The 24499-nt window shown below is 37.9% G+C and overlaps 5 protein-coding genes across 6 annotated transcripts; 2 read left to right on the top strand and 3 right to left on the bottom strand.

Moving 5' to 3' along the window:
* Positions 1-167: 167 nt before the first annotated feature.
* LOC126375028 (26S proteasome regulatory subunit 4) lies at positions 168-9162 on the bottom strand. Its single transcript, XM_050021869.1, has 9 exons — positions 9036-9162; positions 8631-8918; positions 8209-8379; positions 7758-7886; positions 7285-7470; positions 1440-1540; positions 1110-1206; positions 668-877; positions 168-488 (listed from the first exon to the last, which is right to left on the bottom strand). Exons 1-9 carry the CDS (start codon positions 9036-9038, stop codon positions 354-356), a joined length of 1320 nt encoding a protein of 439 aa, XP_049877826.1. The 5' UTR covers positions 9039-9162; the 3' UTR covers positions 168-353.
* A 246-nt stretch (positions 9163-9408) lies between these two features.
* Positions 9409-12409, top strand: LOC126375115 (signal recognition particle 54 kDa protein). The gene is made up of 7 exons (XM_050021957.1): positions 9409-9717; positions 9803-9979; positions 10276-10505; positions 10629-10779; positions 10979-11127; positions 11536-11797; positions 11865-12409. The coding sequence occupies exons 1-7, from the start codon at positions 9640-9642 to the stop codon at positions 12321-12323; spliced, it is 1506 nt and encodes a 501-aa protein (XP_049877914.1). The 5' UTR covers positions 9409-9639; the 3' UTR covers positions 12324-12409.
* Positions 12410-13268: 859 nt separating this feature from the next.
* LOC126375011 (CCA tRNA nucleotidyltransferase 1, mitochondrial) lies at positions 13269-20832 on the top strand. Of its 2 annotated transcripts, XM_050021848.1 has the most exons (7): positions 13269-13313; positions 18802-18892; positions 18974-19173; positions 19295-19578; positions 19745-20065; positions 20220-20439; positions 20518-20832. In XM_050021848.1, exons 2-7 carry the CDS (start codon positions 18839-18841, stop codon positions 20816-20818), a joined length of 1380 nt encoding a protein of 459 aa, XP_049877805.1. In that variant the 5' UTR covers positions 13269-13313; positions 18802-18838; the 3' UTR covers positions 20819-20832. The 2 variants fall into 2 exon arrangements, with proteins under 2 accessions (XP_049877805.1, XP_049877804.1); XM_050021847.1 differs by lacking the exon at positions 13269-13313 and having other exon boundaries at positions 18793-18892.
* On the bottom strand, positions 20823-22538 carry LOC126375013 (abscission/NoCut checkpoint regulator). Its single transcript, XM_050021850.1, has 6 exons — positions 22400-22538; positions 22232-22318; positions 22084-22157; positions 21706-21967; positions 21190-21441; positions 20823-21112 (listed from the first exon to the last, which is right to left on the bottom strand). The coding sequence occupies exons 1-6, from the start codon at positions 22445-22447 to the stop codon at positions 20900-20902; spliced, it is 936 nt and encodes a 311-aa protein (XP_049877807.1). The 5' UTR covers positions 22448-22538; the 3' UTR covers positions 20823-20899.
* On the bottom strand, positions 22468-24476 carry LOC126375012 (DNA repair protein XRCC3). The gene has a single exon (XM_050021849.1). The coding sequence runs from the start codon at positions 23729-23731 to the stop codon at positions 22778-22780; it is 954 nt and encodes a 317-aa protein (XP_049877806.1). The 5' UTR covers positions 23732-24476; the 3' UTR covers positions 22468-22777.
* Positions 24477-24499: the final 23 nt, after the last annotated feature.

Here is a 24499-nt window from a genome sequence, read left to right as displayed (position 1 = left end):
ACTTCTTTGATAGTAACATACATCAATCGTACATCAGTGACTTGACAATACACAAATTAAATAACATGCCATTACTCTATGCATGAAACCCGTGAAACAACATCAAAGTTAGCATTTAGTTTATTCAGGTAAATGTTTTGCTTAGACATACAAATAAAAATAACCAATTATGTTTTAGTACATTTAATTCTGGAAATTAGCAGGCTAATACAGCATTTCTCATTCATATCAAACAAATTTAACTAATACGATTATAGTATGACCACTTAGGCCCGCCCATAGTTAGGGATTGGTATATAATTGAGAAATGTTATATTTATACGATACATAAAAATAATGCGCTTTTTAATATTCTATAGGTAAAGACCCTCAGGTGTGCCTTCCTTTTTGCGGTAGAGCACGCTTTCCTTGGATTTCTTGAAGTCCTCGTTGGTGACTTTCATGCGCCGCTCACGTAGCGCCATCAAACCGGCTTCGGTGCATATAGCCTGAAAATAAATGAACAACTCGGACATTTGTATAGATTTTAAGCCAGAAAAAGGATAAAGTATCCAAATTATCAATAGAAAAGTAAAAAATACCATTCAACCATCTTCAAGAATTGCAATTCATTGATTCCCAACAATTATACCACCATACACAACTATGTAGTTAATTAATGCTTCACCTTGATATCAGCACCAGAGAGATCATCCTTGGACATAATGAGTTCTGACAGGTTGACGTCGTCAGCGAGGGTCATCCGCGACGTGTGGATGGTGAAGATCCTTCGCTTGGTCTTCTCATCCGGCAGTGGAAATTCGATCTTGCGGTCGATACGGCCTGGTCGGATCAGAGCTGGGTCCAGGGTCTCTATGCGGTTGGTGGCCATGATTACCTGGCAGAAAATACAATTACTTATTAATAAAATATATAGAATTAATCTATAGTCAATGGACTAAGATAAGTATACAATAAGTTACATATAAAATCTGGAGCTTTAAATCCCAGCAGTGGGTAACACAATCAAAAGAAGATACAAGATAGAAAAATGGACACACTCCTAATTAATATCTTAAAAACGATCTTGGATACATATTTTATTTGGGAGAATTATAGAAATAACTTACCTTCACATCACCTCTAGAGTCAAAGCCATCCAACTGATTTAGCAGCTCTAACATGGTCCTTTGAATCTCTCTTTCACCACCAGAATTGGAATCATAACTGTAAATAAAACATAGTTTATTTATCCCCTCCGGTTGATTGAGGGGAGGCTTGTGCCCAGCAGTGGCTGACATATTATAGGCTTTTATGTTTTAATCCTGGCCTAAATTTTCTGTACACAAAAAAATATAATGAAATTTCATGTCTTTTTAGTATGTATTCTTAAGTCGTAATTACTATTTAAAAAAAAAACTATATATAGAAATTATAGCTATAATTTTTTCCCAACTTACCGTTTAGTGCCGACAGCATCAATTTCATCAATGAATACTATAGACGGCGCGTGTTCCTCCGCCACTCTGAATAGCTCACGCACTAGCTTGGGACCATCTCCCTGTCAAAAGATAAAAAAATAAAGGTGTTTATAGAATCACCAACTGTCTAAATGAAAGTTTCGTGAGCTGGTACTTGGTTATCTTGTGATGGATGTATCTCTGAGTACCCCAATTGGGATATGGTAACTACTGAAATTGAAATAATTAATGTTTTATGTTGTAAAAAAATAAAAAGAAATGGTTTTCTATTTATTTACATTTTATACAGATAGACACAAATTTAATGTAAGTAATCCCTTGGAAGACAATATTCAGCCAGTCTTGGTATTTGATTCTTATTACCAAATTAGGCTCATAGCGCGAGCCCGGATAGACGTGTGTGCCAGTGATTTTAAATAATATTTTTTCTCCTTATAACTGCTACAGGAAAGTGACTTTTATGCATAGTGCCATTAAGGCTAGTTATTCATTAATCTGCGCTAAAGTGATACGTAGTGATAAATAACGCTAGCTACAGTTTGCGTTAATACAATGCTACCTATACGGTCGCCGCAAAAAAGTTCTTCGAATCCGGACCTTACTACATCGGATTTAGAGGACACTGGTGTGTTTGTCAATACAGGAGCCCGAAAACGTAAATTCGAGAATATGGATTCTTCTTTTATGGATGCCCTTATGACCATGAAAAAAGAAATTATCGATTCCTTGACCCTTCTGCGTAATGAACAGGATGACAAAATAAACAAGCTTAGTGAGTCTATCAATACCGGAATAACTCAGGAGTTAAAAAACCTTACCACTTGCTTTAACGAACTCAAAACGTCATTGGAGCACACCGATCATGACCTCAAGGACACTAACGATAAGGTTGCACAACTGGAAAAAAGAGTATCTGAGACCGAGAAGCTGGAGGTAAAAATCTCAGAAATGCATAAAACTATATCAGACCTTACACTGGAGAATAGGAAACACCAACAGTGGGCTAGACAGTTGAACGTCGAGTTGGCCGGTGTGCCCGAGCAAAACAATGAGAACTTACCCACGTTAGTGCTCAAAATCGCAAGTCATATTGGAGCTGAAATACTACACGAACACATTGACACTATCACCAGAGTACAAATAATGAATCCCGAGAAAGGCCGCCCACGCAATATCATATTAAAAACGAGAAATCGCATCCATAAAGATAACTTCATCGCGGCAGCAAGGAAATATCGTAACCTAATGTCGTCTGACGTTGGATTACCAGGTGTACCGTCCAAAATATTTATAAATGAACATCTGACGGCGGACAATAAGCGACTGTACAAGACTTGCCGATTGAAAGCAATGGAATGCGGTTATAAATACACTTGGATTAAAAATTGCAAGATCCACACCCGTCGAGATGACACATCGCCCGTGATTCACATTAACTCGGAAAATGACTTAAAAAAAATCACCTAACTACGATTAAGTACTATTTTCAACTTGTAATTCTCCTTAGACTGTCTTGCAGTGTCTCGCCTTTAGTTTGTAACTTATATTGTTTATTGTTATCATTTACTACTAAGTACGATACTTACCTATTAATTATAATTCACACTACACCCCACAAACAAACACCACACTTTACAAATAACATACTATACACTCATTACATCAAATTAACAGAATATTACTCTTTTATTACACACATTGTACACCAATTTATTGTATTACAACTATTACTACCCATCATAATGTTGAACTTATTACATGTTGCCACTTACATAAACTATACATATCCAACATGGACATGGAACATGTATTATATGGTTCTTAAACATGGCTGGCGAGGAGTGAGTATTACACACCGCAGCCTGCCCCTTCGGGAACACAGGCGCGATGCTATGTTACGTCATATTATGTTTGATTATTACATCAATATCTATTGGGCTCATTGCATATTTTTGTTATTTCTGTCGGCACATAGCGGTATTAATCGCTGTAAAATACCTAAAGTTTATCAGCGCATACTACATAATAATGACTTCACCGTGTTAACCACTTATTCTATACATAAAGTTATAATAAGTTTTGTAACAATGTTCTATTGTTACCCTCATAAATAATGGTTGATACTTTGAACTTGCAGGTATACTACCAAAATGTGCGTGGACTGCGAACTAAAACAAATCATTTATATACTGAAATATTAAATAACTGCTACGACATAATTGTTATCACGGAATCATGGTTATGTGAAGGAATACTAGACTCTGAATTATGCGATTCCCGCTATGATGTTTTTCGTTGCGATCGCGATTTAGTAGGTACAGGTAAGGCGACCGGCGGCGGTGTACTTGTGTTTACCCGTAGTGAACTTTGTGCTTGTGTGCGTAGCTCATGGCTACCGAGCTCTGCATGCGAATCATTATGGATAACTATACCGAGTTATAAGTTGGCCTATAGATCAAGTACACTTGATAGCCACAGTAAGCGCGCTAATATGGGTAGTTCTAACCTACATATAATTGCTACGTATGTACCTGGCAGGTCTTGGATACACAACCGTACAGACGATATGCATGCGCAAGACTTGCAACTATTTATGAGCAAGTTATTTAACCCTTCGTTTCACTCTTTTGACAACTATATAATAGTAGGCGATTTTAATCTATTCAATATTTCTTGGGACAATGGGGGTCCGGTATTTCTTAGGAAGGGTTCCGTAGAATTGCAAAACACTGCATATAACTTTATAAATGAATTCCTGTTGCATGGGTTAAATCAATACTCATTTCTTAAAAATGACGCAAATAATACTTTAGACCTTATTTTTTGTAACTTCGACTTAGAAATAACTATTAGTTCTAAACCTTTAATTTTAGCCGACTGTCACCACCCTCCCTTTACATTTGACCTTACTAATATTACAACACCAAAATTACCACCACTACCTCGTGTCAAAAGACTTTTCAACACAGCGAACTATGTTGACATATGTGAGCACTTAAATAATATTGATTGGAACGCCCATTTAATTCAAATTCCTCTTGATGATGCCTTAACATTCTTATATGATCAAATAAATATTTGTATTGAGCAATTTGTTCCCCAAATTACAATGGACAAATCTTCAAATAATCGTCGTTACCCACCCTGGTACTCCAAACCTCTTATCAAAAGTGTTAAGGAAAAATGTAAATGGCACAAGCGATGGAAATTGTATGGCAACCAGGCGGACTACAATACATTTTCACGGTTACGTAAACGTGTCCATTTGCTTCATGTTGAGTGTTATAACAGATTTATTACAAATATACAAAACATGATTGTTCGTGACACAAAAAACTTTTGGAAATATACTAATTCTAAACGTAGTAAAGGGTCGTCTTACCCCTCTAAGATCACTTATAATGATGTCACTTACATTGGTGGTGAAAACATTGTAAACGCTTTTAATTCATTTTTCAAAAGTGTGTTTTCGCTTCCTACATCGAGTTACACTACTGCTGACTTTGTAGATACTGCTGTTAGTGATATTTTTCATATTAATGATTTAAAGATATCTTTGACTGATATCAAAAAAGCACTAAAAAATATAAATATTAAGAAAGGACCTGGCAGTGACTTGTTACCTCCTTTATTTATTAAGAATTGCGCGGATTCTCTTGCTATCCCAGTACATATAATCTTTAATCGCTCCGTTAGTGAAGGTTACTTTCCGCAGATCTGGAAACAGGCTTTTGTAATCCCTATACATAAAAAAGGTGTGATAACTAAAGTCGAAAATTATAGGCCCATTTCAATTCTGAATGTGTTTGCCAAAGTCTTTGAACAATTCATCTACGACGCGATCTACCCTACTATTCGGAATGGTATACCTGACTCACAACACGGCTTTTTAAGGGGCAGATCAACTATCAGCAACTTAGTTGACTTCACAACAGATGTATTGGTTATGATGGATGGAGGCGGGCAGGTCGACGTGGTATACACCGATTTTGAAAAAGCATTCGATCGGGTAGACCACGTCATCTTGTTGCAAAAACTTCACAAACTTGGCATTTGCGGTAACCTACTGCGCTGGATCGAATCCTACCTTAGGAACCGAAGTCAGGCTGTTGTATTGGGAGGGCATAGATCTGATTACATAAAGATTACTTCCGGTGTGCCTCAGGGTTCATTGTTAGGACCATTATTATATAACGCATATTTGTGTGACATACACACATGTTTCACACATGCAAAACATTTGCTGTACGCGGATGACAAAAAAGTTTTTCTTAAAATTAATGATCACAATGACTGTATTAAATTACAATCCGACTTTGACAGTTTGACTAGATACTATGAAAAAAACCGAATCACTATTAATATAAAGAAATGTCAAATCATTACCTTCACTAGGAAAAATAACCCTATCGTCTTTGCGTACAGTATGAACGGTGTTGTCTTGGAGAGGACTAATCTCGTTAGAGACCTTGGAGTGTTACTTGACGAGGAACTTAGCTTCCGTGAGCACATAGACACCATAGCAAATAAAGCGTATAAAAATTTAGGATTTGTATTGCGGACCTGCCAACCCTTTTCTAATCTCCAATGCATAAAATCGGTTTATTTCGCCTACGTACGTACAACGCTAGAGTATGGGAGTATTGTATGGAACCCTATATATCAGGTCCACAGCAACAAAATAGAAGCAGTCCAAAAGAAGTTCTTAAAATTTCTTAACTATAAAAGTAAAATATATCTTGACAGCTATGGTGCCAGTTGTGCTCATCATAAGTTACTTACCCTCTCGAATCGTCGCACCTTATTAGATCAAATGCTGCTCCAAGACATCCTTCACGCCCGAATCGACAGTCCTAGTCTCCTCTCTTTGATACAAATAAGCACCCCCAAACGTCGGACTAGGCACACCAGGGAGAGTCTCTTTGCATGTAGGAGGTACGGTAGTAACTATGCTAAAAACAACCCTGTTCGCCGCATCTGCAATGATTACAACCACTTGTTTTCTGACCTTGACATTTTTTCTCTCTCTAAGCCCGTTTACAAAAAGCACATATCCTTAAAACTTTCAACTAGCTGCTGCCCGTGACTTCGTACGCGTTTTTCTTTTGCTTTATTAATTGTTATATTAACGGCTAAGATGCTGCTACTGCTAGGGGGAATCACATTAATTATGTAATTGTGTAATACAATAAATATATAAACACCACATTCACACATACACTTCTTCACACACACATGCAAACGCACACACATACACACACACTCACACACTCACACACACACACACACACACACACACACGCACACACACACACACACACACACACACACGCACACACATACACACACACACACACACAGACATACACACACTTACACTCGGACACACACTACTCCCAATCTTATTATTATCATTTTTGGGTACTAGCCTTAAACCATGCTGTTTCATATTTTTATTTTTACTGATACTTTCTTTTCAAAAAATAATTTTCTGGCCTCTTTCGTTTAGCTTCGCTTTTAAAAATGTATAACGATGTTCCAGAACTCTAGGGAAACCTATAAATAGCTTAAGTTTAGATAATAAGTGTTGTTAAATATGTTTTTATAATGCTGTTGGTTTTCTCAATAAACATAAAAAAAAAAAAAAAAAAAAAAAAAAAAAAAAAAAAAAAATTAGATATTATGTATCATGAACAATTTTACTCCCAGTGCAGATATTTATTGCATTCCTGATGATATTACAGAGGTCTTAAATGTAGAGGTAGTAGAGCAGTAGACCATTGTGCTTTATTTTTGCTACCATCAAGGTACCAAATATACTGACCAAGTATTTCTGGATGAGCTCAGAGCCGACGACGCGCAGGAACGTGGCTGAAGTCTGATTGGCCACTGCCTTGGCCAGCAAGGTCTTGCCTGTGCCAGGTGGCCCATACAGGATCACACCCTTTGGTGGCTTGATGCCCATCTCCTCATAATACTCAGGGTGTGTTAGAGGCAGCTCCACTGATTCCTGTAAATAGAAGACTCTAAGGATTAAGGTTCTATGCTGGAAATGTACAATTAGAGGTTGTTTTTTTTAATGATACATTTTTTTTAATAAAGTTCAAATTCCATTATTCAGCTGTAACTTCTGGGTAGGTCTATCTGCATGCCCATTTGTAAAGGCCGCCCCAATCTTTTCAACTCCTTTTTGCATATAGCCATTTTCGTCCGAGTCAAAGATTGTTTTAGCCAGTGACAAATGTAGATAGATCACCCATACATATATTTGTTCATCTTAGGGAGGAGTGAAAGTACCTTAATCTCCTGTATCTGTGTATCAAGGCCACCAATGTCAGCATAGGTCTCTTGAGGAGCTTTCTCCAGCTTCATGACTGACACCATGGGATCTGTGTCATCTCCCAACACTCCTACTACTGCATGAACCTGAAATATTAGCACATTTTACTCATTTGTGTGTGGTTTGTGAAAGAGAGAGCTTATAAGAGAAATTTAAGCTAGAATTGAAAATTGTAAGTATAAATTAAATATGCTCCTTTGTGAGTTTCCCTGAGCACGGGTAAGTGCTATAAAAACAAAAATCATTTATAGTCTTAAGGCCCAAATTCCCTTTAAAATAAAAAAAAAAATAACTCCATTGTTTAACTATTGTGTCTGGAAATCAGGACTGCAGGAGGATAATATACTGTACAAAGGACAGCCATAAAATGAATTACACAAAAGGCAGACAAATGATGCAGCTTATTACCTTATGGTTGAGCAGCACTGAGCAGCCAGGCTCCAGCTGGTCTTTGTCAACAAAGGACAGAATGCTGACATAGTGCTCACTGCCGACTGAAGTGGAGACTATAGCATGGTTATCATCTATGATCTCCTCCAGGTTGCCCACTGACATTGGTGTCCCTCTCAGGTCATCAACCTGACAAGTGAAAATGTGCATTAGATTTATCTTCTGCAGCCCAAAACAAGGGCTAGTTGTCATGATGTTGTCATTTAGTTAGATGATTGGCAACCCTATCTTAACAATTCAAAAAATAAACAAAGAAGCTGGGAGGTGTTAACAAGCACAATACAGGGCAGATGTAAGCCCAAGTCAGTTGATATGGTTGTTTTGACCCTATTCATCATAAAGAATGCTGTTCTTTCACAAAGAAACTACAGTGACCTTACCTTAGACCTTTCTTCTTCTATCTTCTCCTCCTGGGGCTTGAGCCTCTCCTGATTGCGGATGAATTCCTCCTCCATCAAAAGGTAATCCTTAATTCTTTCGAGCTTCAACAGCTTCAGTCTACAGCGAGTATGTGGAGTCACTTGGGGCAATTTCAATGCTGCGTCCGGACCCTTCGCCTTGCGCTTCTTCTTTCCGACCCTAGTAGGGATCGGAGGCTCGTACTTCTTCTTCTTATCCTTGTCATCTTTTTTATCCCCGCCGCTTCCTCCTCCGGACTGGTTTTGACCCTAAAACGGCGACACCAAATGACTTAGAATACTCTATAAAAGTGATCAGTGATAATTTACTTTTGTAGAAACATGAATAGTAAAGTGAGTCGAGAAATGTTGTTTTCATATTCTTACCATTTTAGTTGTTTGTTGTTCTAATTTCTTTTTTCATTAAATTCTTTATATTCAATTTCTCACAAAACAGCAAGGATTACAAAGCGAAATTTTTACACAGATTATATATATGAGTGAATGATTTCAGTGACTTGTCATTTTTTAATAGAGGTGGCAACTTTTACCGGTTTTTCCGGCGTATTCCTACTTCATATCGCGTTTTGTTACCGTAATCTAATTATTATTACTAGATTACTTATTTAGATAACTATATTTTATTTAATAATAATTATTTTAATTTCACAATAAATTTTAATCAATTCTTCACAAAAACCAATAATTGATTCCATCATGAACTATATCGTTTTGATAACTTGCAAAACGAAACGTTGTTTTGACGTGTCGAACCATCGTGTACGACTCACGTCAAATTCTCTAGAGATTTTTTGTGAAATATTATCGAAAAGGAAAGTAACAGGAAGCGTATGGTTTACTCTCAATTCATAACATAAAATGACACAAAATAATTTCATCGACCCTTGCGTGATTCCCATTTAAATTTGTGCTTTGGTCTAGTGTTCGTACTGAAATAATTTTATACCCAAAGTAGATCTAGTTATTCAAGATGGTTTTAGCTGATTTAGGTCGTAAAATAACCACTGCTCTGCAGTCTCTGAGCAGGGCTACGATTATCAATGAAGAGGTAATAGACATTGATGGTTTACTACAGGCATCGAACGAAGTTTAATGCAATGTATACGTGTCTATAATACAGTGTCATTTTGCAGGTACTGAATTCTATGCTCAAACAAATATGCGCTGCACTACTTGAAGCAGATGTAAATATTCGTCTGGTGAAGAATCTTCGTGAAAATGTTCGTGCTGTTATTGATTTTGATGAAATGGCTGGTGGGCTTAACAAACGGCGGATGATTCAATCTGCTGTTTTCAAGGAACTTGTGAAGGTGAGATATTGTTTTTACTTTTGACGACATAAATGGAATCAGCTGAGCATAAATTTATACATACATACATACATAAACTCACGCCCGTAATCCCAAATGGGGTGGGCAGAGCCACAAGTAATCAAAGACAACTTGCAGCCACTGTTGATACGAAGTCCTAAGATGGATATGATGAACCTTATGGTGATAAGGGATTAGCCTATCGCCCATAACATTAGTCCATCATGTTAGAGGACGCAAATAAATAAATAAATTTATACTTCTTGAATAAATCTTATGTTTAACTTTTCTTTCAGCTGGTAGACCCTGGAGTGAAACCGTACCAGCCAGTGAAGGGCAAGCCAAATGTCGTCATGTTTGTAGGTCTGCAGGGGTCTGGTAAGACCACCACCTGTACAAAACTTGCATACCACTACTTGAGGAAGAACTGGAAGTCTTGCCTCGTCTGTGCTGATACATTCAGAGCTGGTGCTTATGATCAGGTTAAACAGAATTGTACTAAGGCCAGAATTCCCTTCTATGGAAGGTATGTATAATTTACTTCTTTATTGTGTTGGAGCATCTTTCATCATTTTTGTAACAACTTTTTATACATTTCTTTTTTCTTTATCAAAGTAAACAAATTAAATAAGTCCATTTTTACTTGCAGTTATACAGAAGTAGACCCAGTAGTGATAGCCACAACGGGTGTAGAGATGTTCAAGAAGGAAGGCTTTGAGATGATCATCGTGGATACAAGTGGAAGACACAAGCAAGAGGAGTCACTGTTTGAGGAGATGTTGGCAGTTGCTAATGCTATTGTACGTAATACCAGTAGCTCATTTGCTTATTTTTAATTACAAGAGATACACATATAGCCATAAACTACAGTGAAAAATCCATTAGTGTGGAAAAATGTTTGATAAGTTAATTAACTAATTAATGATAATTACTTTTAATAAAGAAATTATTGCTGACTCAAATTATTTCTCTCAAGTAAAAACAAATTGTGCATTTCAGAATCCAGATAACATCATTTTCGTGATGGATGCCACAATAGGTCAGGCTTGTGAGGCACAAGCTAAAGCCTTCAAAGACAAGGTCGACATTGGTTCTGTCATTATTACAAAGTTAGATGGACATGCTAAAGGTGGTGGTGCACTCTCAGCGTAAGTATTTACTTTATTCAATTGCTTGTAATATCCATCTTGTCTAGCTTGAAATGTCACTGCTGGGCAAAGGCCTACCTCCATTTCTTCTAGGACTCTCTCCATTGTTTTCTCTAGTCAGGCTTGTAGGAAAGCATCTAAAACGTCGCGCTATCTCCGCCTAGGTCTCTTACACCTGCATCTGTCTCTACTTGGAGACCATTCTGTAGTGATCTTGTCCTTCGGTTATCTTATTTTAGGCATAATTTATTTCCCAATAATCATCAGACATTGCTGGACATAGGCCTCTCCCAAGGCGCGCCACGAAGCCCTATCCTCAGCCTTACATATTCAGGCCCTTCCAGCCACTGCTCAATAATAAATTTTAGTACTGAAATGGTTACAAATTTTTTAAATAATCCTTTTTAGTGTCGCTGCAACACAGAGTCCCATCATCTTCATAGGTACAGGAGAACACATTGATGATCTGGAGCCATTCAAAACAAAACCTTTCATCAACAAGCTGTTGGGCATGGGTGATATAGAGGGTCTCCTGGACAAGGTCAATGAACTCAAGTTGGATGACAATGATGAGCTTATTGAGAAGTTGAAACATGGTCAATTCACACTGCGTGCCATGTATGAACAATTCCAGAATATCATGAAGATGGGACCATTCTCACAGATTATGGTATGTATAATTTTAAGTCTCCAATAGTATTTAAATTATGGTATTACATTGGTATTTTTGTCTGCAGGGTATGATCCCAGGTTTTTCTCAAGATTTAATGTCTAAGGGCAGTGAACAAGAATCCATGGCTAAACTGAAACGACTCATGACCATTATGGATTCCATGAATGAGGGTGAGCTCGACCACCGTGATGGAGCAAAATTATTCTCCAAACAACCAACTCGCATCACAAGAGTTGCACAAGGCTCAGGTGTTACAGAAAGAGATGTGAAAGACCTCATCGCTCAGTATACTAAATTTGCTGCAGTCGTCAAGAAAATGGGTGGAATCAAGGGTTTGTTCAAGGGAGGTGATATCGCGAAAAACGTTAACCAGAACCAAATGGCTAAGCTCAATCAGCAAATGGCTAAGATGATGGACCCGCGCATTCTTCAGCAGATGGGTGGCATGTCGGGCCTGAATAACATGATGCGCCAGCTGCAACAAGGTTCCAGTGGCATGAACAGTCTTCTGGGCGGCAAATGACAGTAGATGATTTATAACTAAGCCACCGATGCAATACCTGTATGTAATTAATTAAACTCCTGTAATAAAGAATTGGATGTGGAAAATATTGAGTTTTTATTGTCTGCCTGTCTACAAAATGTTTTAAGTGAAAAAATTGCATAGAAGAAGAGTCAAAGAGAGTCAGACTAAACTGTTAGAATAGGTTGTATGTTTAGAAACCATTACCGTACCTTCCACTACATCCGGCGGGAATATATGCCAGTAAGATGGAGCAGTAGCTTGTAACAGTACATAATTATTCATGGAAGTAGCTGGCACGGGCAAGGAGCTGACTTGCAAGTGTGCTTGTATACAGGGTGTTAGTGACATCGTAACGAATACTTAGACTTTAGAGGGATGATTCAGACCATGATTCTGAGTCGATATCAAGTGGATTTTTCCGTCGCAAAAATCATGTATATTTTTTTTAGTTTTTTTAAATTATTTTCAATTCTATACTTTTGCGATGGAAAATTCCACTTGACATTAACTCCGAATAATCAGCCGAATCATCCCTCTCAGAATTCGTTACGATGTCACTTACACCCCGTACCCCGTTTAAACTACTACATACGGTAGCCATACAAGTAGGTATGGGTGTTAGTGACACCGTAACGAATATTGAGGGGGATGATTCAGACCATGATTCTGAGTTGATATCAAGTGGAATTTCCTGTCAAAAATTCATGATTTTTTTTGTGTCTTTTTTAATTATTTTCCTATCCATACTTTTGCGACGGAAAATTCCACTTGATATCAACTCAGAATCATGGTCTGAATCATCCCTCAAAGTTTTCGTTACGATGTCACTAACACCCTGTATAACAGGCGTGTGTATAACCACCTTTAGGACCGTGATCAAGGTCTGACGAGTCATGCCAAAAAGAAAAAAAAGGCCGGTAAATTAAAAACAAAAACTGTCAGACAGAAGGCAAATGTCAATGTTTCATTCATAATTTATTGTTTCTTGATGGACTGCCAAGTTGGGTGTTAAGGATTTCACACGCGTTGTTGAGATTGTCCCAAAATTTCGTGGTTTTTGTTGCCTTACATTCCCCCTGTGTACTAACTTATTGTGGTGTGTTGTCCTTTAGTAGAAAGGTAAGTGTTTGTGCTTTTATAACGCTGGGAATCGACGGCAATGTCGTCGATTCCTAGCGAGCCGCCGGACCCTCCGGATCCACGTGCTCTCGCACAACATGGCGATCCCCCTATCCAAGAAGCAGAAATGGTCGATGCGCTGCCCCCAAGCCGTAAACGTAGGGATAACATAGGCTCAAATAGTGATATTCCCAAGAAATCGAGAGTTCCTCCATCCGACTCCTTGCAAAATGTATGGACTCATGAAAATGAAACAAAAGTCTATACCGAAAATGACGACGGCCCGTTTATAGTACATGTTTCGCGGTTAGAGTCGCATCCTAAAGCTGGCACTACAATCAACCCAATCCAATTTGGTAAATTACTAGCCCACTCAAAAATAACCGATGTTGCTCGCACTGGAGTCAAGGTGGCAGGACGTAATCGTATCTCTGTTGAGTTCCGGACTCCAGAAGCAGCGAATAATTTTGTGACAAACCCCATGCTAGTCTCAAGCAACATGACTGCCATTATCCCCACCTACAATGTGACCAGAATGGGAATTGTTCGTGGCGTTCCTACCGATTGGAGCCTTTCAGAGTTTGTGGAGAATGTTGAGCTGCCACTGGGTTGTGGCCACATTTGCAAAGTGCGCAGACTAAACCGAAAAGTTACCAAAGATGGCAATATTGAATGGGTCCCTACCGGCACCCTAGTGGTCACTTTCACTGGACAAACTCTGCCAAAAAAAATATTCTGCTTCTATACTTCCCTTCCAGTAGAAATTTATGAACTGCCTACCATCCAATGCCACAATTGTTGCAGATTTGGTCACATTGCAGGTGTGTGCCGATCCAGTAAGCCACGCTGTTATCGTTGTACCCAACCCCACCCTGGTAATAGTTGTCCAGTAAAAGAGGAAGATGCCTCCTGCGTGCTCTGCTTGGGCAGGCATTTTGCTACAGACAAATCCTGTCCAGAGCTCGGGCGACAGAAAGTGATTAAAATAACAATGGCCCAAGAAAATATCTCTTTCCCTGAGGCTTCTGCCAAGGTCCCCCAAGTTCGTCGGGCTTATGCTGATGTAGCAAAAACTATGTTTTCTCCGTTAGTCTCTGCTCCATCTTCTCAACCTTCATATTCCGAGGGCCACAGAGTAACGTCACAAACCAGTTACAAAAAAACCGTGATCAAGCCAACCCGCCCTAGAGCCCCCTCTAGTCAGGGGTATGACACTGGAACCCATCAGGCCCTCATTGCAGACAGGGACCCTCCAGCCCCTAATAACGGAGTTTGTTTAGTCAACTCTCCTGCCCCAAAGACTGACAACCTTTTGGACCTCCTCGTGAACCTTCTTATGAACATCCTAAATAGATACAATGACTTTTCACCACCGTACCACGTTGCCAACATGCTAAAGGACCTTAATCAAGTCATTACCAAAATTCAAGATCATACAATGGAATGCACAGAGTCTTCGTCCCAAGAAGCATGAAATCTTGCATATGATTAACTCCCATGACCCTGCAGTTTTTGCCGTCTCGGAGACCTGGTTTAAACCGGGGTCCTATTTTAGGCTCCCGGGATACTCTTGTCTTCGGGACGACAGAACTGATGGTCACGCTGGTACTGCCATTTTCATTAAATCCTCAATTACTCATAACCGTATCCCTCTCCCAGCTATAGTAGGAATCAATGCTGTAGCAGTCAAAATTCAAAATTTTTCCATACTTTGTATTTATATTCCTCATCCAAACGTAATCTCTATTTCTGATATTGAGCTATTAATTTCTCAACTTTCTGGTCCTATTATTATTGTAGGAGACTTTAACGTTTCACATGTAATATGGGGTGGACCCGATTATGACCCCCTTGGGTGTGATCTGGTTGACCTGATGGACTTCAGAAATCTTTGCCTTTTAAACGATGGTTCTCCAACGCGTTATACTGCTCCAGATCGTAGAGTAAGTGCTGTAGACCTTTCAATGTGCTCAGCAGACATTAGGTCTATGACCTCATGGCAAATCTTATCGGAGAAATATGGTAGTGATCATTATGTTATTGTTATTTCCTTCGATCAACCGTCTCCTTCAGTCAGACCATTTGAACCTCTATTAAAATATATTATTCCTCGTGCGAACTGGGATAATTATTCCATTGACGCCGATATTAATTCGCACTCTGTCCCCACCATCAATGATTCTAATGTTGAGGAGGCATACGGCCTTTTTGTTCAAGGTATCTGTAAAGCTGCAGATGACAATATCCCAGCTAAAAAGACAAAGGTTGGTACTAAGATCTCTCCCCCTTGGTGGGATGCAGAATGTACTGAAATGTACCAGAGACGCAAAGAAGCTGAAACCAACTACTGCCTCATGATAACGACAGAGAACTATGTTCTATTAAAAAAAGTTACTGCAATGGCGAAGCGCTTTTTCAAAAAAAAGAAAAAATCCTCATGGTTGCGTTTTTGTCAATCCCTTTCCCCTCGCACTCCTCCTACCTTGATGTGGCGTTCCATAAAACGCTTTAGGGGCTCCTTCTCTTTTCGTAATTGTGACTCTAATGATTACTCTAGATGGATTCACGCATTTACTAACAGTTTAGCTCCTCTTTCGGCCCCTAATCATGACTGCTTGCCCATGCCGTACCCTTCTTCTTTTCCTCATCATGCATTTAATAACCCTTTTTCTAACGACGAGCTACGATCAGCCCTTGAATACCTTAGGGACTCATCCCCTGGGGTGGATGGGATCCCATATTCTTTTTTAAAGAAAGCCGGCCAATACACCAAAACCCTTTATCTCTTATTAATTAATAAATTCTTTGAAACAGCGTATGTTCCGGAATCTTGGAAAAGGCAGATAATTATTCCAATCCTAAAACCAGGAAAAGACCCCTCTAAAAGTACTTCTTTTAGACCTATTGCCCTATCATCAACCCTTTGTAAGATTATGGAACACATGCTTAAGAGAAGATTGGAATGGTTTGTGGAAAGTGAGGTGATTTTAGCCGAGAGCCAGTTCGGTTTCCGTAAAGGCATGAGTACCACAGATAGTTTGGCCATCCTATCTACTGATATCAGGATTGCTCTCTCCAACAACCAGTTTTTGGTGGGGGTATTTTTGGATATCTCTGCTGCTTATGACAGTGTGCTGCTTCCGGTGCTCAGGGAGAAGCTCCTTAATCTGAACATTCCCGTGAGGCTAGCTTATTTCGTTTGTAATTTGTTGATGGAGAGATCAATCCAGGTTCGTGTCCATGGCTCCCTTCTCGAACCGAGGCGTGTCTGGCGGGGCTTGCCGCAGGGTTCTGTACTCAGTCCTCTGCTCTACAGCCTGTATACGTACGACTTAGAGCTCTGTGTTAATTCCTTTTGTAATGTCCTTCAGTATGCGGATGACTTGGTCTTGTACGCCTCGTCCGACTCTTTAGAGGAAGCAACCGGCAAGCTTAACCATGCCCTTCAATACCTAGAAAACTGGCTTGATGAACATGGTTTATCATTATCGGTAGAGAAGAGTTCTGTGGTGGTGTTTACCAGAAAAAGATCTGTGCCGGATGTAGATATTACCTTCGCAGGAAAACGAATTCCTGTCAGTAATGGCGTAAAATTTCTAGGTATTTACTTGGACTCGACTATGTCAGGTAAAGATCATCTCAATTATATTGTTGACAAATGTGAGAGGAACATTAATATATTGCGCTGTTTATCGGGTGTATGGTGGGGATCCCATCCATACACCCAAAAATTAGTTTACAACGCTATAGTCAGGTCAATTTTTGACTACGGGTCTTTTATATTAGAGCCTTGCAATAAGACTGCTTTAAGAACTTTGGATAAAATTCAATATCAGTGCTTGAGAATTATACTGGGAGCAATGAAATCTTCGCCTACAAATGCTCTACAAGTAGAAGCTGGTGACCCTCCCCTATCCATCCGTAGAACGTACCTTTCAGACAGATTTTTCTCGAAAATTGTGCAATACAATAAACATCCTCTCCTATCAAAACTAGAATCTCTCTCATGCATAATACCAAAAAATCAATACTGGAATAATAAGGATCTTCCCCATCTCATCAAAAGTTTTAAAAAATTTAAAGTTTTAAACTATAAAGTTCACCAAGCAAACATAAATCCTCTTTTTTCGACTCCTTTTGAAGCACTCCTTTTTAAACCGAATATTTTGAAGAGTTTTGGTATTTTGAAAGACTCACCTGGGGCAAATGCCCTCTTTAATGATAAAATCAATAGTGATTGGAATGACTGGCTACACTTGTATACAGACGCTTCAAAGGCTGAAGATGGGCGGATCGGTGCCGCTGTCTGGATGCCTAAATATTCGACCCTCTTAAGCTTTAAATGCCCTCCCGTCTGCACGGTGTTTACAGGCGAAGCTATTGCCCTATTAGAGGCCGTCAAATTTATTCGGGTTCATAAGTTCAACAAATCTATAATTTTTTCAGATTCTTTGAGCTGCCTTTATGCCATTGACTCAAACCTATTTATCTCCAGTTCTATACATCCGCTAATTTTCCAAATTAAAGAAATGCTGTACGAATGCTATATTAATAACACCGAGGTAGTTATTGCCTGGATTCCAAGTCATACGGGCATCAGAGGGAACGAAGTGGTTGACTCATTTGCTAAGGATGCTGCAACATCGGGAAGCTCTGATCATTTTCAGTTTTATGCACTAGATCTCAAGTGCGCGGCTAAGCCTGATCTGAATAAATCCTGGCAAAAGAACTGGGATCGTTCTAGACAACTAAAAGGCCGGTATTATGGGGATATCCAACCGGAGATTCCCACCAAAACATGGTATTCTAGATATCGCTTGGCGGATAAACGATCCACCTCGGTTGTTTGTCGGTTGCGCATTGGCCATACATGCACCCCTCTACATCTGTTTAAATTAAACTTACGTAACACGCCCATGTGTGACTGTGAAACTGAAGAAGGCTCCACAGATCATATACTTTTTAATTGCCCTTTACGACCTATTTCATTATACGATATCCTTCCTTCGAAAATTCCTAGGCCCATTAACGCGAAATCCCTATTATTATTTACTAACACGTCGTTCATAAAATTACTGTGCAATTACATACAAAAGTATGATATTAAGTTATAATCATTTATGTTTTAACCAATATTAATCATGCCCTGTGATGTTTGTTTTGTTTTTATGTGCTTATATGTGGTGTTGTGTTGTCCTGTTTCAGGAAATAGTGATACCTTTGGACGTACTTATATGGACATTATCTATGGACAAATGTGATTCCTGTACTTGACATTGGCAGTAATGGTTGTCTCTACTCTATGACGACCGGTTGCCATACAACCATAAAGTTGAAGTTGAAGTTATTGTTTCTTATTAATTGAGAAAAGATTTCTTGACTTTATCAAAGTTATGTCCATCGGATATACAAGAGTTTTAAAAATTTATCGTAGTGTTAATATAAGGGTAAGTGAATAGCCATAATATAACCTCTAAAACTTTGAACTGCAAAGTTCTACCAGATGTTATTTTCTTATTAAATTGCAGGCGTTTTGCAGCGTTACTGTACCAAGTCGCCGTAGAGTTCGGTCTAAGATGGATATGGATCTGATATGTCGTGAAAATCCTGTCGTCGTCAAGTTGGAGTCGGCAGAATTCAAAAATATATTTACCGAAGAGGTTATGGAATTGAAGAGAATTTTTGATAAGTACAAGTATGAAATTAGAGTTGCTGGCGGAGCGGTCAGGTGCGTCTTTAACCGCTTTAAATACAAAAGTGGTACCTCCATTTGCTGTAATATGCACATATTCTTGAAAACAAGTATCTTGCACAACAAAATACTATATTGCATTAATAAATTATTCCAGAGATCTCCTGATGAATCAGCCGCCGAAAGATCTGGATTTTGCCACAGTAGCGACCCCTCAGCAGATGAAAGATATGTTTACAGTTGAAAACATCCGGATGATCAATATGAGTGGGGAGAAACATGGGACCATCACACCAAGAATCAATGACAAAGAAAACTTTGAAGTAACTACATTGAGAATTGATATGGTCACAGATGGAAGGCATGCTGAAGTTGAGTTCACCACAGATTGGAAGTTAGATGCTAACAGGAGAGATTTAACTATAAACTCAATGTTTTTAGGTCTGTATGAGTATTCATATAGGTAATTAACCTCTCATATGCCGAGATACCAGACACAATAGATTTTACATTGTGTCTGGTCGAGATCCGCGTTCCGGCGTTCGAAAGATTAAGATTGTGGTTGCAGATAAAGTGTTTTATCAATAATGCAACATTTTATTTACAGGATTTGATGGCTCAGTCTATGATTACTTCTTTGGCTATGAAGATTTACAAAAAAGAAGAATAGCATTTGTAGGAGATCCAGATGTCAGGATAAAAGAAGATTTCCTTAGAATTATGAGATATTTCCGCTTCTATGGAAGAATAGCAGAAGAACCTGAGAACCATGAAGAACATACTTTGAATGTTATAAAGGATAATGCTAGTGGTTTACAACAAGTGTCTGGAGAAAGAATTTGGACAGAGTTGAAGAAGACTCTACAAGGAAATTTTGCTGGAAATCTTTTGAAGAAAATGTTAAGTGTAGACATTGGAAAATATATTGGTAAGAGACTTGTCTACACAATTTACCATTATATGTTATTCATGACTCTTAACCTCTCATCTGCCGGAACGCGGATCTCGACCAGACACAATGTAAAATCTATTGTGTCTGGTATCTCGGCAGATGAGAGGTTAATCATGTTTTTATGTTTCAGGATTACCATCTGATCCAAACCTAGAAGAGCTAGATAGGGTACTAAAAAGAGCTGAGCATTTAAACCTGCATCCAATGAGCTACCTTGCAGCATTGTTGAGAGATATGGATGATGTCACACTTCTGCATAACAGGCTGAAGTTCTCAGGATATGACAGAGACATGACATATTTCCTTGTGGAACATAGAGGAGATAAAGTATCTTCTTCAAGACCCTTATTGTAAGTTGAAACTGAAGCTTTAAACTTGTCTTTCAGTTATATGTATATATCTACTTAATACCTATTATTTGTTTTCAGGCCATATGAAAAGTTAGTATTAAATACAAAGATAAAACAAAAAGATGCCATTGAGTATGTGCGTGAAGTCCTTAAATATAGAGGAGATGAGACACTTTTAGAACAATTCAACAAATGGTCAATCCCAAGGTTTCCAGTTGGAGGGAAAGATCTTAAAGATAACGGTGTACCTCCTGGGAAAATGTATGGCCCAATTATAAGTAAACTAAAAGATATTTGGATTGAAAATGAATATAAACAAACAACAGAAGATTTAGTAAAATTTATACCTAGTCTTATAGAGGAGAGTAGAAATAAATAATAAGTTTAAATAAATAGCTTGTATTATTTTAAAGCCTAATAAAGTGATTGTTACATGTGAACTTTGCTTATAAATAGAAAATTAATAGTGAACTCCTTTTGGTGGAGTGTATGGCTCATATCTATTGCAGCCATCATCATCATCTTTGTGCTCCAAGAAGCATTGTTTGCAGAACAGATATCTGCATCCTAAGCAACGCATTTTCGCATCTTCATTGCAGATTTCGCAGAACGGTAGTTCATCATTTGTTGATGACGGTAACTCATCATCATCATGTAGACTTTCTGCTTTTACCTGTAATTTTGGTAATATTTAAATAAATAAATAATTTGTATAGTGTAGGTGTCTTTCTCTAAATGTGAGTAACATACCTTTTCGATAATTTTCTTCACTGTTTCTTCTTCATCTTCAGATTCAACCTCCACAGATTTGGAACTCTGGCCACTAGGGCCTCCTGTACTAGGGTCTCCTTTCAACTTGCCCAGTCTAGACTCAATATCATTGACCAGTCCATCAAATTCTTCTTTATATTTAGTATCAATTTTTGTCTGCTCCATATATTTCTTGATTAAATCATCTGCCTGTTCTTGTTCTGTTCTTAAGTCTGGAGCTGGTAATGTTGTCTGAAACAACAATACTGAGTGTCAAATACTGACTTGAGGAAATTTTGAGTCATACATGATGTTAATTATCTGCATAATCAAGTCAACTGTCAGATTTAATTGAATATGGTTTAGAAAATTAAATTTATTAAGAATCAAAAAGTAATGTGAGATTATTTGTTTAGGAAAGCAAGTAGTTTTTCAGAACAAGTGCTTTATTTGGTTGATGGATGGTCTAGCAACCAAAACATTGCTTTTTTATTTTCTTTTTAACTGATTAGGTACCTGACTTTGAACTGTTGCAATAGGGACCCCTCTTAGCCTTGCCAGTCTTTCTTGTATTTCTGCATCTGAGGTCTTGGGCATTTCTCCTTTAATCTTTTGCAATCTTTGGGCAATTTCTTCTTCAGATGTTTGTGGCTTTTTGCTGTCTTCCTTTAATTTACGAAGTCTGTTAATAATTTCTTGATCTACATTGTTGCTACTATTTGGTTGCTGTTGTGAATCTAGTTTATCGAAGGAATCATTTTTCATTACTCCAAGTCTTCTGTAATAATATGAACATTTTTATAATGCACAAATGGAAGCCTTATGTGAATTTTAAAGTACTTAAAATAGTTACAAAAACAAAAACTTAAAATTAAAAACATGTTATTCACTTACTTATAATATGCATCTGGCGGCTGAATTTTCCTTGGCTCATCTGATTGTGGTAACCTTTTACATTTTGCACATACCTTGAAATACAAAAAAATAAAATAAAAGTAGGTATACCAAATAGGTATTCTAGAACAGATTTCATTCCACTTACTTTTGCTTCAGCTTTCAACTTTGGTACAAACATTTTGTATTCTAAACATTTGGAGCAGAAACTGAATCCACAGTTTGGACAGCCTTTCTGTTAACAAAGTTTATTGTTTTAAACACTTGTACTTGTTACTAGTATTTCTTATTAAGAATCAGTTATGCAGGTAGTTACCTCTTTCCTTAATAGTGAATATGGTTTAGCACAAGAATTGCAAGACATTTTCAATAATTTTAACTGTATACTTTTAATAGATATTTTTTATTTTAATCAGTAAAATTAAATTGAACAAGAACAAGAAGCAATGATTCATTGCACTAGGTAAAAATGAAAAGAATCCTTAAAAGAACTGCATAGAGTAGGTTTTACTTAGAAACATTTTGACAGATGTCAAACTCAGCTGATTCTTTTATTTTCAGGTTTGGCTTATAGCTGTTTAGGATTATATCAGTATCAAACCGTAAGCTATAATCGGACTATGATAAAACTTTTCATGTGGTCTACAATTAATAAAATATAAAAAATGTTTTTATAGTTATATTACATAACTATTTATAACATACTCTGAATACCAGTTGGCGTTATTATTAATTTAATCACAGAATTTGGTAGGTTAGGTGCAAAAATAACCGATAATTCTCTAACAAATATGTTTTCTTCAATGCTTGCAGTTTTCATAGTAGTTGTAGGCATTTTATTGAAGCTTATAATTCTGTTTGTCTTCCTTAACCATAACCTTGTGGAGATCATGTTAGACCAAGCTAAGCCTAAAGACGGCAAGACTTCAGGTCCATCAAATGAAGCAGTGACTTGATTGATGCACAGTACAGCCAGGTTATGTTCCTGAGCTATTTTAATCAATGAGAGAGCCAATTCCCTTAGTTCTTCAGCTCTTTGTATGTAATTTGTATATTCTGATCTAAATGGGGCTGCTATTGAATCTATTATTACGAGGGAAAGTTTGTGTTTTTCTAAGAGTTTTGGTAAACGCACTCTTATACATGACAACAGATCACATGCCTCAGTGATGTGCTCTACAAATATATTCTTTCCATAATCCTCCTCACGATTATAATCTTTAATGCTTTGTTTTATTTGCTCAAATCTTTTAACTGGAAATGTATCTTCAGTACAAATAAATACAGTTCCCGTGGACCAATTATGGGCTGCAGCTTGTAGGGCTATTTGTGTTTTCCCGGAACCACTTTCTCCGTAAATTTCAGTTATAGTTCCGACTCTGAAACCATTTTGTAATTGTTTATCAATTTCCACACATCCAGTAGTTATGGCCTTCTCTTGACGTGTTAAAAGCTCATCGCTTGTAATACTTTCTGGAGACACATGATTAGCGACTTGGTTCTTCAACAGTAGTATATCATCGGTACGAAGATTCGTCAATTTTTTAATGTCCCAAACCGACAGAATCATAATTTGTTTCGCTGTTGAAAGACCGGCTTTATCTATTACTTCAAATATTTTGGAAGGTAATATCTTTTTCAAATCCATTAGATCGTTAATCGAAAACAAAGTAGTAACATAACACTAATCAAAAAAAGTAAGGGACTTTAAATATATAACTAAATAATTGTTCTAGTTTCACTTTCTATGCATATTCGCTTAGGTACATTTTGACGTAAATAAATATGCCATTCCCGCCAATTTTTGACAGTTTACTACTTTTATTGATGAACAAGCAAAGACTTTTAATAGCTACAGCCACGTTTGGCGTTACTTGTTTTAATACTTTACTTGTCTTCTTTTAATGGCCTACATTTATTGGAGATTAAATAATTTCTAAAGCAAGCTAAAGGTCTGCCAGAATGGGATGGAAAGGAGTATGCTGAGCTTGAGACTGCGAGACAGGTGGACCATGTCGAAAATAAGGGGGATTACAAAAGTCGCAGACGTAACCAAAACAGCGAGAAGATTGAAGTGGCGGTGGACCGGACACATGATGAGGTCTAAAACTAACAAATGGACAAAAGACATCACGGAATGGTACCCCAGAGACGGCAAAAGGCGAAGAGGGAGGCCAATCAAAAGATGGGAGGATGACCTACCTAAGGGGTGGAGACGATACACACGAAGTAGAGCAGATTGGCGCTTGATGGAGGAGGCCTATGTCTCAGGACAGCCCGATTAGAATAAGTAATACATATAATAAACCTATGTAAAGTAGAACTGTACATCGGTGAATAAAGGCTATTTTTATTTTTATTTTATTAAATAATTTCTGGCAGTGTTCAGCTATCCCGGCATTATAGCAGATTAAGA

The sequence above is a fragment of the Pectinophora gossypiella genome, chromosome 18, assembly GCF_024362695.1.
Source record: "Pectinophora gossypiella chromosome 18, ilPecGoss1.1, whole genome shotgun sequence".
Taxonomy (NCBI): domain Eukaryota; kingdom Metazoa; phylum Arthropoda; class Insecta; order Lepidoptera; family Gelechiidae; genus Pectinophora; species Pectinophora gossypiella.
This window is presented reverse-complemented; position numbering and strand designations above follow the sequence as displayed.

Coding starts and splice junctions, on each gene's coding strand:
- LOC126375028 (XM_050021869.1), bottom strand. Junction 7,887..8,208: donor CAGTGCTGCTCAACCATAAG/GTAATAAGCTGC, acceptor CTAATATTTCAG/GTTCATGCAGTAGTAGGAGT. Junction 7,471..7,757: donor CACAGATACAGGAGATTAAG/GTACTTTCACTC, acceptor TTCTATTTACAG/GAATCAGTGGAGCTGCCTCT.
- LOC126375115 (XM_050021957.1), top strand. CDS start 9,640: ATGGTTTTAGCTGATTTAGGTCGTAAAATAACCACTGCTCTGCAGTCT. Junction 9,718..9,802: donor CTACGATTATCAATGAAGAG/GTAATAGACATT, acceptor GTCATTTTGCAG/GTACTGAATTCTATGCTCAA. Junction 10,506..10,628: donor AGAATTCCCTTCTATGGAAG/GTATGTATAATT, acceptor TTTTACTTGCAG/TTATACAGAAGTAGACCCAG.
- LOC126375011 (XM_050021848.1), top strand. CDS start 18,839: ATGTCCATCGGATATACAAGAGTTTTAAAAATTTATCGTAGTGTTAAT. Junction 19,174..19,294: donor GTTGCTGGCGGAGCGGTCAG/GTGCGTCTTTAA, acceptor AAATTATTCCAG/AGATCTCCTGATGAATCAGC. Junction 19,579..19,744: donor TATAAACTCAATGTTTTTAG/GTCTGTATGAGT, acceptor TTTTATTTACAG/GATTTGATGGCTCAGTCTAT.
- LOC126375013 (XM_050021850.1), bottom strand. CDS start 22,447: ATGTCTTGCAATTCTTGTGCTAAACCATATTCACTATTAAGGAAAGAG. Junction 22,319..22,399: donor ATTCACTATTAAGGAAAGAG/GTAACTACCTGC, acceptor CTTTGTTAACAG/AAAGGCTGTCCAAACTGTGG. Junction 21,968..22,083: donor CCGCCAGATGCATATTATAA/GTAAGTGAATAA, acceptor ATATTATTACAG/AAGACTTGGAGTAATGAAAA.
- LOC126375012 (XM_050021849.1), bottom strand. CDS start 23,731: ATGGATTTGAAAAAGATATTACCTTCCAAAATATTTGAAGTAATAGAT.